The sequence below is a fragment of the Nicotiana attenuata genome, unplaced genomic scaffold (assembly GCF_001879085.1).
Source record: "Nicotiana attenuata strain UT unplaced genomic scaffold, NIATTr2, whole genome shotgun sequence".
Lineage (NCBI taxonomy): Eukaryota > Viridiplantae > Streptophyta > Magnoliopsida > Solanales > Solanaceae > Nicotiana > Nicotiana attenuata.
This window is the reverse complement of record NW_017675335.1, coordinates 48791-63187: the sequence shown is the minus strand read 5'-3', so window position 1 is coordinate 63187 and position 14397 is coordinate 48791. Positions and strand designations below refer to the sequence as shown.

The 14397-nt window shown below is 35.6% G+C and overlaps 1 protein-coding gene across 1 annotated transcript; it reads right to left on the bottom strand.

Moving 5' to 3' along the window:
- Window positions 1-12057: 12057 nt before the first annotated feature.
- On the bottom strand, window positions 12058-14061 carry LOC109219966 (zinc finger protein CONSTANS-LIKE 5-like). The gene is made up of 2 exons (XM_019384429.1): window positions 13185-14061; window positions 12058-12629 (listed from the first exon to the last, which is right to left on the bottom strand). The coding sequence occupies exons 1-2, from the start codon at window positions 13968-13970 to the stop codon at window positions 12255-12257; spliced, it is 1161 nt and encodes a 386-aa protein (XP_019239974.1). The 5' UTR covers window positions 13971-14061; the 3' UTR covers window positions 12058-12254.
- Between the last annotated feature and the right edge of the window lie 336 nt (window positions 14062-14397).

Here is a 14397-nt window from a genome sequence, read left to right as displayed (position 1 = left end):
AGCACAAGATTCTCACAAGCAACACAAGAGTCTAATGATGAAGAGATGCGGGTCAATTTGGATCTACTGGAAGGCAGGAGAGAAGCTGCGTTAATAAGAATGGCAGCACAAAAACAAGTGATCGAACGATATTACAACAGGAAAGCACGCCTGAGATTCTTCAAAATTGGGGACTTCGTGCTTAAAAAGGTTTTTCAATCTACAAAGGCAGCCAACGCGGGTAAACTAAGTCCAACCTGGGAAGGACCCTACAGAGTTCGTGATATTGCAGGAAAAGGAGCATATGAATTGGAAACAATGGACGGGAAGGTGCTTCCTTCACATTGGAATGTTGTACATTTGAAGAGATACTACTTCTAAGGAAAAACCCACGGTCAGGTATCACCATGTTAAATTTTGTTTTTTGAATTGTTGAAATTTTACTAATGATTTTAGATGATAGGCAAAACGCTAACCCGTACTAAATAATGAGTCACGACCTGTAAGGCAAAATGGAATAAACTGAAATTCCTGGCCCAGGGTTACAATTATTCTGATAGAAATATAAACGGGTTAAGCAGTCTTCATCTATAATCGCACCTCCGAGTCCCGTATATATTTCCTTTTCAGGAAAAGGACCAAGTGAAAGAGACTATCAAGTGCTCGAGGCTTCATACTTCAACACTCAAACACTTGGGGGACTACATAATATAAACAGTCACGTGTATAAAAAAGGCAAAGAAGATTGAGGAAAAATCAAGCCTAGAAGAGTCAAGTGCGGAGTGAAAGTTACGAAGTCATGGCATCCATCATAGTGTTCTTTCCCATGAGAACAATGGAGTCACCTCTCAAACCCTTCCTAATGTTTTGGAGCTAAGGGGATCCAATATACCTCAAAACGGTTAGGGTAAAGACTATGTACTAAAACGGGTTATAAGGAAAAACCCTGTATCTATTGTTCTTCTTTTGTAAAAATCTGTTACAAGGAAAACAGTTACGAGAAAGTTATAGATGTAATTCAAATACATGTAAAGTATTATTCAAAACTTGTCAAGGTTCAGAAATAAAAACTTGTCAAAGTTATTTCAAAGAAACATGTGTGTTCCTATTTCTTTTATCGTATGATAACATCATTATGAAGTTGAGACATCTTCTTCATTAAGTGTCAAAATATAAAAGGGCCCTCTTTTATGAAACTCATGTTATTTAGTCATGAGATTAACAGAAGCATTTTCAAAAAACAAAAATGCAGACTATTCTTTAAGTCCTTGAAAATAAAAGGCAAGAATAGAACAGACGGAAGTTTAATAAAAACTTCTTAATATTTAAAACTAAAGACTAAGTATAAACTTAGTCATCAAACTGTTTATACAAAATGCCCCATGACAAGACTTGGGGACTTGTACTTCTAAAATCAACCCTCAAAGTGATAACCAAGGGTTTGATTACAAAAAACTTTTTTAAAAGAATCCAAGAACTTTAAACACAGTTTTCCAAATAGGTACCTGTAAAAAGGGAATTTAAAGCAAATATAAATCTTTTCACTAAGAAGAAATAACTGAGGAAGGATCATCAGCGGGCTCAACCTGAACAACATCATCAACAGAAGCAGGTTGATCTTCAATCACAGCAATTGGTGCATCAACAGACGAAGTCTCAGCCTGGCTTGCAACAAGAGGCACGATTGGGCTTGAAGAAGGTGCGGCACCCGAGGCAATTTCAGTGTTCATGGGGACTTCAACTGCGAGAGTTTCAGCCAAGGAAGTTTCAATCACGGAAGCTTCAACTTCGGGAACTTCAATCGCGGGTGAAGGGAAGTCCAGTGGTTGTTGAGCTTTTTCAATGGTCTCCATAACTTTAGCTAACTCTGACTCCAGATTGAAGTTTTCTTGGCTAGCTTCGACTAAAGCATCATGCCGAGAGTTCAGAAAAGCCCGGCTTACATCAACGGCAGCCTTATCTTCAAGAAGATCATAATCTCTTTCCCAAGTAACAATTTCATTCTTGAGTTCTTCATTTTCAGCCAAGGCTAAGTTGTAAGAGGCTTGGAGAGAGGCATGAGATTTTTCTAAGGCATGCACCTTGTCACCAGAAGTTCGCAGATCTTCTTGTGTCTGAGTCAAACTCTGCATCAAATCTCCAGCATAAACTTCTTTTTGACTTAAAAGAGCTTTCAACTCTCTAATCTCCTCACTTGCCTTCGATAATTGCTCTTAGAGAAAAGACTTGAGAAGCTCTCTTTCTTTCTCTGCCTGACTTGAAGAAGCCTTGGTAACCGCAAGCTCTGAGGATAATGCTCTTATCTATTGTTCCAGGTTATTCTTGTTCTCTTGCAAATCTTCTATAGTAATTTGTGCACTATCAAATTGTTCCTTCCAATTAGCTGCTTCCAACTGAGAGTCACGAGCTACCCTCTCTGAATCAAGAACAGCCTTTTCAGAGTCACGTGCCACCTTCTCTAATAGAGAAACTCTGCTCATCAGCTCTGTACCAATGAGATTGGCCTGAAAATGATAAGGGAGGAAAATAAGAATTTCTAGAGAAAAATTTTGCAAAGTAAAGAAAGAAGGAAAATACCTTCAAGGTAGCATGAACTATGTCGTTCATCAAAGTCAGACAGCTATGGCTATTCATTTTTTCTTTCTCAATTGGGCCAATTAAAGGCTCAAGCCAAACATCTACCTGACCAGATTTCCTCAAAAGGCTGTTGTTAGCAGGAACTTCAATAGTCACGCTCCTCATGGCAACATTTCTACTCGTAGAACCCACTTCTTTATGATGGACAATAGAAGGAGGAACTGCCAAAGGAGGAGCGGTAGAAGAAAAAAAAACAGTAGAGGGAGGTACGGAAGCAGATGGAGCAGATAAGGAAGGGATCAAAGGCACGGCAGGAGAAGGAAAAGAAGGAATTGAAGATATGGGAGTTGAAGAGGAAGACAGGGGAAGTTCATCCAAAATAGGCCCTAACTCACCACTCTCGAAAGCACTAACGAAAAGCTGGTTAATAGAGTCACGAGTGTCACGAGGGGTAACAACGTCATCATCAGAGATGAGATGAACAGGCCCGGTAGGAGGAAGATGAGGAGAAACTTCAGCTTCGTCAGAGACGATACGTCTCCTAACTCTTGGCCTTGTCATCAAGGAACCACCTTCATCTTCTTCCTCGGAGTCATCCTCTTCAATGGTTTTTCTTTTCAAGAGTATATCCTGAGCCCTTTCTAAGGAAATTTGAGTTCCTGAAGAGGAACGAGAGGCGGCAACTGCCTCAGCAGTAACACCTCGAATAGCAAATCCTGACAAAGAGAAGGATGAAAGTTAAAGCAATAAAGGGAAAAAAATTTACATACGAGAAAGACAAAAACTCTTACCGTGAGTTTTTACTTTCCAACCGTAACGATTGGAAATAAATTTCCAAGACCTAGCCTCCATAGGCGCGATCTTCAATTTATCTACCCAACCACGAAAATTGGGAGCGTTCTCCACAACTTCCATGGTTGCTAAAAAAAACAAAGTTAAAGAAATTGATGAACTCGAAAGAAAAAGGTACGAGAAGGGTAAGAGACTTACGTGCAAAGTTCTACTTCTCAGGAAAGGGAACGTTTCCTTCACCCACTAAACCAACTGTGGGGGCAGCAACAATCCGGGCATACCAGCCATGATCTTTATCATCTTCTAGGCTTACCAAAACCCTCTTACTCCTATCCACTAAGGTAAAAACGCCATTGCGAAAAAGTCTAGGGGTGTAGAGATGAATTAGGTGAGGGAAGGTGAAATTAACATCTGCCAAATTGGCTAGATATCTTAAACAAGCAACAGCCCTCCATACCAGCGGGCCAATCTGTGCTAAACAGACTTTGAAGAAACGACAGAAATCGAGAATCACTGGATCAATAGCAGGTTTAAAACCAAGAGTAAAAGGGTATGTGTAAACAAAAGAGAGTCCAGTCATATAGGAAGTAATTCTTTGATTTGGATTGGGGATTACAATGGACTAATCGTTAGTCCAGTGGCAATCTTTGCGGACTATGGGAGCTAAAATCTCTGTAATTAAAGTGGGGTAAGCGTCGGCACGATCCAGACCAGAAACTTGGCTTTGAAGTGATTGTCTATCATGGTGAAAAGATAAATCGTTAGGGACTATCTCTTCTACCAAAGGTTCCTGTAATGGTTCAGAGGGTTCCTTGCCCTTAGAAGATGATTTTTGGGTAAAAGAACCTCTAGTTCTAGAAGAAGAACCAGGGGTAGGAGAAGGCATGACAGAACCACCACCACGAGAGGATCCTAAGTTACGAAGTCTACCACCCCTTCTATGTCTAACATGGGCATTGGGAAACTTGTCTAAAATAGGAACTCTCTGGGTTAGGGTTCGAAGAAGACATGATGAGGAAGAAGAAGAAGTGAACAGAGATTTGCACAGTTCAAATGTTCGAAAAAAATTTATGTGGTAAAAAGTAAAAGGTAAAATTATATTTATACTGATGGGCAACCGTTAAAAGTAAAAATGCAGTAATGGAAGGGTCACAATAATGGTAACTGGTACTTCATGAATAGTGGAGCTATAAAAAAAGGGCCTTGAAAAGGGGTGCAAACTGCAGAATTGATAAGGAGTTGACACGTGTGAAGAACATTAAATAGAAGTGACCATTGAAGCGTCAATCTTGTCATAGCATTAATGGTGACAAAAATTTTCCTTTAATGAAATCCACTTCCCAAATATTCAACTGACGAATAAATAGAAAGTGGGGAGACTATCTGCATTGGGAAAAATTTAGTTTGCATATTGGAGATGACGTGTCATGATACGTACACTGGTCAAACAGTCAAAGAATTAAGGTTAGTTAAGAGGTACGAGCAACAACAGATACGAGCAAGTTAAATAGAAGAGGCACAAGCAGTCATACAAGCAATTCAACGCTCGTACCTATTCAAGACATTTAAAGCTCAAAGATCGTGAAGAATCAAAGGAATGAATCTGACAGCAAAAAAGAGCCCAGATACAGCATTTAATGAGTATTAAATACTAGAAACGTTAGAGAATATGTACTTAATGTATATGATTGCATAACGTAACATTTAAAGTCATTAATTGCCCATAATAGCCTTATTATGACAAAGGTAAGGCTCGTATTCCCAAAATGGCTATAAAAGGGGAAGGAACAAACAATTGTAGACACAAAACACTATTGGAATATACTTTGATTTACTTGCTTTCTGATCATATTATTCACAAATTTCTTTCTCTATATACTTTTTCGATTATCAGTAACCCGTATTCTTCTAAATTCTAGCTTTGACTAAAAATCTAATTTTTGGTTAAACAAGAACTGAGCTCACAAAGGAAAAGGAGAAGAATTATGGCATTCTTCAAAATATGGTGCAGCTTCTCCAAGCCAAAACCCAACCCTCCAGCTCTTCTAAGCCTTAAGATCTTTAGCCTTCATTTCCTGAACCTTGTCTAGACCTTTCAGTGACCCAGATTAGGGATTTTTCTTGTTTTGGTCATGTTTTAACTGTTTTTGTTTCTTTTTGTGGATTGTGGCAGAATCATGTTCACTATCAATGAAGTTTGCTACTTTTGCTCTTGTTGACTGTTTATTTTTCCTTGATAGTTTGAATATATATAGTTGATTACTGATGATTAATCCATGAATGCATTTGCAGTTGCCCCAGTGGCCATGAGTAATTATTAAAAATCTGGGAATCACACTTTATTTATGCAACATTACGATGATGCCAAAAGGGGGAAGAGATATTATGCTTTATATTCTGAATAAGTGATGTTTATAACCTAATGAACCTGGTCCTTGATGATAAGTAAAAAATTTCTAACTTTGCATTGATGAAAAAGACAAGTTCTGACAGGGCCTAAGTGAGTGGAAAGCACAGAGTTAGTCATCATCAAAAAGGGGGAATTTGTTGGCCCAAGTAAAGGTGAGTTTTGAAGACTGACAAAGGAACTCAGACATGGACCAGGTCCATCCTAGTGAGGCACAGATATGATCAACTCAAGCATGTGAGATGCACGTGAAGGAGATAAAACTAACTTATCAGAAGTGATATCTCCTGATCACGATCGAAAAGGTTGCATATTGGATAAGGAGAAAGACTCCTTACACAAAGAGAACACTGCTTAAGTAGCTATTTAATATTATGAATACGAGACCTCTGTTTAAGAATGAAAGGATCTCCATCTCACCACAACCCTCGATGATATTTAGGCGTTGCTAACTTTTTAAAAGATATAATCCATATCATTTTATTAGGCATATTCATAATATTAACGTTAATATTTATTGCTGCTGATCGTTATAGACAGATTAGTTATGGATAAATGCTGAGACCAGATGTTTACCAAATGCTACAACATTAATTTCTTTCTTGCAGCTGTTATGTACTAGATTCTTTGAACCATCCACTATTTGTGGTTTCTAAGCTTACAAAATCTTAGATTTACCTAATCCTTTGTCTGTTTGGTATACATACGTTTTCCACTCGTAAAAAATATCTTCGTCCTAATTTTTACGGAGTCTCGGGTATGGAGCCGTCTTTATTAGAGATCGTTTTACTTTTGTATGAGATTTTTCAGCGTGAATTCGAATTTAATGGGACCCCAATATAAATATCGGGCATCAAAAGGGAAACTAAAAGAAAAAACCTCGTTCAAGTTCTTAAAAGATGGTTGCATAATAATGGTAAGCATAGTAGTAATTTAATTAATTTCATGAAAATGCATGAACAAAGATAATTTGAAGCCGAAGGTTTTGTTTATTATCACAAGAAAATTACTATCTACACATGTTAATGTTCATATAGAAAAATTGATTTACCTAAACTAAATGCTTAATTAGTCCAATCTAAATATAAACCTTGGAAAAAAGTGCATATAAAAGATCTAAATGTAGACCTTGTAAAGTCAATTTTTGAATTTTGTTTGTTACAATAGAGTTATCCAACTTAATCCAATTTTCCCAGAAAGTCATTTCAGCCTGAAAATAAACTCTTTGGTGCCGAAAATGCCATGTCACACACTAGATTTTAAGCTAACACATAGTTATGTAGTTTTACGGACGGGAGCGCTGGAGCAACAATAAAATTTATCCATATGATCAACCTATCAGCCACGGGTTCGAGCCCTTCTTACATTAGGGTAGACTGTTTACATCACATTCCTTAGGATATTGCCCTTCTTCAAACCCTGCGTAAATGTGAGATATCTTGACTACCACGTTGCCCTTTGCTATGGTAGAATAAAAAAAAATTCATTCACTTATACTCCTCTATCCCATGTATTCTTAATTTTCTTCTTCTTTTTTTCCACTACTTTTTTTTTTCTATTACCAATATATATATATATATATATATATATATATATATAATTACATCTTTGTAATAAAGTGTGAAATTGTGTGCACGCTTGTCTCATATATAATGTTTGAACACGGTTTAGTTCCAAATCATGTCTGAGGTGGACAAAGTGTTAGATAATTGCCATTGGCCTACCATTTTTTTTTAATTAATAAGCTAATTAAAGTGACTAATACTATTAACAAAACTTTGGATGATCTCTTAGAATTTGGACACTTCATCATCTTTATAGAAACTTCGAGAACATTTCTAACTAATAATTAGTGACATACGACATCTCTTGGGTCTCATCTCTAGCCAACTTTCCAAAAATAAAAAAATATCTAAAACTTTAACCTAACTTTGTCTCTTATCTAAGTTGTTATTAGTCTAATAAAAGTTGATGGAATGGAATTAAAGTATAGAAGAAGAAAAAAAGACAAGATCCATTATGGGTTGAGCCAATGAGAATTTAACAAAAGATATCATGTTATAGTCAAGGGTAGGATATGGCACACCCAAAAAAGGCAAAGGTTTTGAACATACATAGGTAAATCACATGACAATTAATATGTTGACAAATATCTTTTTGTTTATCATTTTCTTGTTCTTCTTTATTCATATATGGATGGCTGGATACGTAAAGGATTGCCCGGTCCACAAGATATTCCGTATTCACGCAGGATTCGAAAAAGGGCCACATTCAAGGATATGATGTGTACAGTCTACCCTAAAGCAAGCATTATAAATGGCTGCTTTCATAGTTCGAACCCGTGACCTATAGGTTACACGAATACCTGTAGCTGGATATGTGGTGTATATATTTTTTTATTCCAATTTGTTGATCATTTGGTACTCGATAGTCATTGGTCGGATTAATCCTAATTCATGTCGGTAGGTTTACCAAGGGACTAAAGCGTTCTCAACTAAAAGATTCTTCGTTTTTAGGGTCTAAATTCGAAATCTCTAATTAAGCATGAAGGGATCATAATTATCACCAAACTTGTCGTTGGCGAATAAAAATGAAAAGAAAAAGAGGCATTCCCCAATTTTAATGCGCCTTCAAATATTAAGATTTGCTAACAAAGTAGATATTGCTCACTATATCTAGTATTCTTGTTTTCTCTCTTTTTGAAGTTTAATTATTTAATTTTTTAAGACTTAAATGTAATTATAAAACTTTAAATTGATATTTTTAGAAACAACTAGGAGTAATTGATTTAATTCTTGTGACAATATTTTAATATAATTGACTCTCAAAGGCTAAAGAAAAAGCCAAATAATTAGTATGGCCATGATTGAAGTGGAATTTGGAACCATTGTAGTGAGATGAATATTATTCTTCTATGCTTAATTAGAAGTCTCGGGTTCCTTTAATGAATTTTACGCAGCGTGAATCCGAGTTTATTGGAATCCTATATGAATATCGAACACGAGTTAGAAGTAAAATAAAAAATAAAAGTGGCATTTTGGGAAAAAGGCAAAACTTAAAGACAAAAACCCTTTTATGATATAGTATAAGGAAAAAATTATCAAATTTTATCAAAGTGGCTAAAAGGACAGGTGAAAGGTCGGCTGGATAAGGCAATCTTTTATATATTTATGATAAATTGATAATAATTGTCCTACATTTTGATATGTACAACACCAAAGGTGGGACCCAACAGTTCAGAATAGCCAATCAAATTTCAGAAACAGATATCTCCCCTGCCTGTGATATGACAACTCCAATTGTGGGGCTAAAAAATTGTTTCAACAACCAATTATTAGAAATTCAGAAACTTAAATATGAAAAAAAATGATTTTTTTACCAATAATGGACTTCCAAAGGAGTCAATTTCAATTCTTATTTTCTTCTTTTCCTTTTTTGTTTCAATGTTCAGATATAAATGAATTTTGACTGCTCAATTTTAGCGGATCAGCCCGGTGCACAAGGCATTTTGTTTTCGGGTTAGGGAAAAGACCGCATCCTAAGGGGCGACAGTCTACCCTAATGCAAGTATTAGTGGTTGCTTTCAGGGTTCGAACCCGTTTGGAATATGAATTTGGCAATAAAGTCACCTTGAACGATAGATTTTATCGTTTAAAGGGAAAGTTCTAATGACATTACTACAATTGCGAATAAAATATAATTACTTAATATTATAAAAATAGTTTTCAGATTATGCATTTAGTTGTAACATTTACTAATTTTAAGTTTAATTATTTTAACATGATAAAATAATAGTTTCATGAATTTATTATTGTTGTGGATAAAATTCAAAGGCTATACGTGAAATTAATCTTGAAAATTAAAATTTCGTGTTATTAGTATCTAAACAATCAATAATTACTAAATGCTAAGCTACTATACTTTAACAACCTACTATATGATGTTGCAATTCACTAATTTAATTAATTTCACTTCAAAATCAATCACTAACTTTCTATTGAGAATGGAATATAAAACAAGTTAGCAAAACCTATTCATACATTTGAATATTAATACTTTCATTATTTCATTTTCAAAATTTTTATAAAATAAATAAGATGGAAAACTGGTAGGTGGGAACAATTTTATATTGAAAGAAACTAGCTACGTTTACTAGTTTTATGGGAAATTGGTAGTACGGTTTACTACAAATAGAAATAATATTTAATTTTTCATAAGCCGCCAAAATAAGAGACGACACTATATTGAGGATAAGGAACAATGAAATGAATGAAATCACGTTCAACAAAATTATATTAATCCATTTAAATTATCTCATATCAATATTATGCAATGTTTACACAGAAACAACAACAACAAAGAAATTTAGTAAAATCTTACAAGTGGGGTCTGGAAAGAAGTGTATACGTAGATCTTACCTACCTTGTGAATGTAGAATTGTTATTTCCGGTAGACCCTCGGGTTAAAAATAATCACAACAATGTTAAGAGAAAGAAAGTGGAAAAGTCGTGTAGAAAGATGCTGTAACAACCGCAAGAAAGAAAGAAAACTGAACGAAAGAAACATGTCGTATGAAAAATATGCGATTAATAATAGAAGTCTAAGAGAATAAGAAATATGCTAATAATAATAATAATAATAATAATAATAATAATAATAATAATAATAATGCAGGAATGGAAAAAAAGTACGCTCAACTACCTCTGACTCTTCTACTCTTATCGACTTCCACACCTTCCTATCAAGGATCATGTCCTCGTTGAGCCTCAAATATGTCATGCCCTGCCTATTCTTTTCTTCCCAATACTTCTTAGGTCTATCTCGACCTCTCCTTAGATCTCCTATGGCATAAGGGTATGTTCTTTATTTTCTATATCTTTATTATTATTATTATTATTATTATTATTATTATTATTATTATTATTATTATTATAGTTGTTGTTATTATTATTATTATTATTATTATTATTATCTTATTCTTTGATTTCTATTATTACACGTTGTTTCATTTGCTTCAGTTATCTTTATGCTTTGCTATTTTGTTATTGTTATTATTTTTCTCTTTTTATTTTTAACATGCTTCTTCACTACTATTTTTTAATATGGCTTCTTTTCAATCATGCTTAGAAATATTTTTTTTGAGCACTCCAAGGATCTATCAGAGACAACCTTTTTACTTTCACAAGGTAATGGTAGGGTCTGTATATACGCTACTCTCTCTATACTCCACCCGTACGAATATACTGGTATAAATTAATTTAACATGAAAATCATATACGTCACCAATTCAGTTTCTAAGTTATGACCAAATATTTTACTTCGAATATTATTAGTTAACCTTTATGTAGTAGTGCAGCACGTCATTGGACGGTGGCTGAAATAGTAGTTTTACAACTTTGTTCCAATCCAAATAAATATATTAACATATTTATCATTACAAGAAAATATAAAATACAAAAAAGCTGATTGAGCTATTTTATATTGAATAGATCTACTACGTGTCATCTAAGCCTATTTGTGGAGTCACAGCTGGCTTGAACAACCAATCAGAATTTAAGAACAGATCCTCAACAAACTAGTTTTAAATAAATATTATTAAATTTTGAACTGATCCTCAACTGCTCCACAACAAGTAAATCAAGCAAAAAGAAAATACAAATAATTCTATCACAAAAAAAGGCAACCACGTACTTAAGGCATCGCACGTTCACGCAAAATTCGGAAAAAGCAGTAGCGTATTTAGAACTATACTTACGGGACGGGAGCATAAATTTATACGTAAAATTTTATAAAATTGTAGGAAACAGTGAATATAAACTCATAATTTTGAAAATATGATAGGTTCAATGTTAAAAAACCTTAAATACTGAACCCATAAAATTTAAATTATGAATTTGCTTTCGAGAAAAGGACCGCAGCCCAAAGAATGTAATATAGACAGCACCCTAATATCATCTTCCTTTAAAATCTTTAGTATCGTGTAAAGCTCGTTAGAATACGAAGCTACACTAGACCTCTTATTAAAAGTGAAGCGATCATTTCACCACAAAATCGTGATGAAAGAAGGGGCGGAGCTTGAAGAAGCGAAGCGAGCCTAGAGTTGCAGCCTATTATATTTTTTCAGACCCCTTTGATATGTTATTAGTCAAGCGCTAGCGCCCCTGTCAAAGAAAAATATTTATTTAACCATTTTATATTCGGAATTAAACAATTTGCCACACGTTTATCTACGCTGCTTTGTGGAGTCACAGCTGGCTTAAGCCACCAATTATAATTCAGAAACAAATACAAACTCAACAAACTAGTTTAAAAAAATAATATTAAAAATTGAGTAACAAATTAAAAAAGAGCTAGTAATACTTTTACTATTATCTGAGTTACCAAATTACCCCTCCCATAAGTATAAGTACATAAAAAAAACTAAAACCCATTGGACATTTCGGGAAATTGGAATTACAGCTTGCTAAAAATAGAAAATACTAATATTTTAAATGCGGCATCAAAACGAAGGAACGACGCTGTATCGTGAATCATTAGTAATGAAACCGGCGCCGGAGAAAATCTGGTCAATATCGGAGTCAACGCCGGCGCCGGCAGAATCATTTCTCTTAGCAAAACGACCTTTAATTCTTGGCCTTGTTTCAGCATAAGCTTTTCTTGAAGCATATCTTATAGTTTTCTCAAATTTCCGATTTTTCTTCTTTTCTCTGTATCTTAAAACTCTTGCTTCTCTATTCATTCCAATTAATTTTTCAGCTTGAGCTGAATTTCCCATTTCAATATTGCTATTCACACTTCTAACAAAAGGGTATGATATTTCTGAAATTGAGCTCCCATCTGGTACAATTCCAACATCTAAAGACGATGATGACACCTGAAAAGTTCAAGTAAATCAAGAAAATTAGCTTAACTTTCAAGAAATTCGGCAAAAAAAAAATGATAGTCTGTGCACTAAGCTACCGCTATGTGCAGAGTCCGGGATAGGCCCGGACCAAAAGGGTATATTATATACAGTCTTACCCTGCATTTCTGCATGAGACTATTTTCACGGCTCGAACTCGTAACCTTCTGGTCACATGATAACCTTCTAGTCATGTGACAGCAACTTTACTAATTATGCTAAGGCTTCCCTTCAAAATTGCAAATTTGGTTGTTGGTAAAATGATGTGTTTTTCAAAAAAAAAATCAAGAAAATTAGCTTAAATTTCAAGAAAATGCAAAGTTGGGTGTTGGTAAAATGATGGGGTTTTAAAAATAAAAATAAAAAATTTTAAAAAAAGCTTAAATTTCAAGAAATTTGCAAAATTGGGTATGGGTAAAATGATGGGGTTTTAAAAAATAAAAATCAAGAAAATTAGCTTAAATTTCAAGAAAATGCAAAGTAGGGTATTGTTAAAATGATGAGAAACAAGAAATTAGCATAACTTACACTGTGACTGAGTGAAGGGGTGGTGTAAGATTTGATGTGGGATTGAGTGAAATCAATCTCAAAATGCTTTTCTTGATGTTGAAATGGTAATGGTTTTATTGTGGATTGTACTGGTACTACACTGTCATTTGCTGAATTATAATTGGGTTGAGAATTTGTGTCTATAGAAACAGAGTAGTCAAAATCAAGAATGTTTTCTGAATCTGAAAATAAGAAATCCATTGGTTTCATTTCCACTGTATTTACTGGAAGTTTGGTAGTCATTGTGTTTGGAGAAATCCATGGATCAGAATTATAGTCTTCTTCATGGTGTCCGAGACAAGCTGTAACTTTACTGAAGTCAGTGGCTACGGCCGTAGTCGTGGTCATGGTCGTGGTCGTGGACGTAGAGTTGGAGTTGTTAATCGAAACGAGAAGCGTGGCGGCGGTGGATTTCACGACGGATTCAACAGGGTCGTAAAAAGGGACCACGGGAATCCGCTCGTGGCGCTGAGCTAAAGGGTTTGCAGAGTGGATGTCGCGATCGCATGTGACGCAGAGGGCGGCCGCATCCGCCTTGCACGTGACGCTGGCCGCCGCCTGCTCGCAGACCTCGCACATCCATACCCGCTCGTGGCAGGCGTTCCCGTGCACCCGCGTGTCGCAGCCCAAGCACATGAACATGTTGTCTGTCCGACAGAATACGAGTGCGGCGTCTAAGTGGCAATACTCGCAAGGTTTTGCCACTGCCGCCGCCGCACCCCATCCTCCTGGAAAACAATTTGCTGCGCCTCTCAATATGCCCATAGTTTTCTCTTCTTTCTTCTTCTCTACTAATGTGAGTTTGGATTTTGCAAAATGGAACAGCTATTGCATCTTCTTCTTAAGGGAAATCTTGATGCTGACGAGTATAGGGGTGACACGTGGGTTGAGTTTTGGCCACAAAAAAGATTATGACAAAGCAAGTGGTATTAATTTTATAAGTTATCATATGTCTGTGCCGACGTAGGGCCTACTTTGAGGGGGGTGGGTGGTTTTGTTCTTGGGGGGGGAGGGGGGGGGGTTAGGGAGTGTTAAATGGGAAAGATGAAATTTGGGTGGAAGTAGATTGTGATGGGGCGACTTGTTCAAGTTGTAAAAGAAGATGAAATCTAGAGTTAGATCACGAGAAGAGTGAGATTTTGAGAAGTGGGAAGTGAAAAGTTGTCTAATTTACTTTTTCACAAGATTAGAT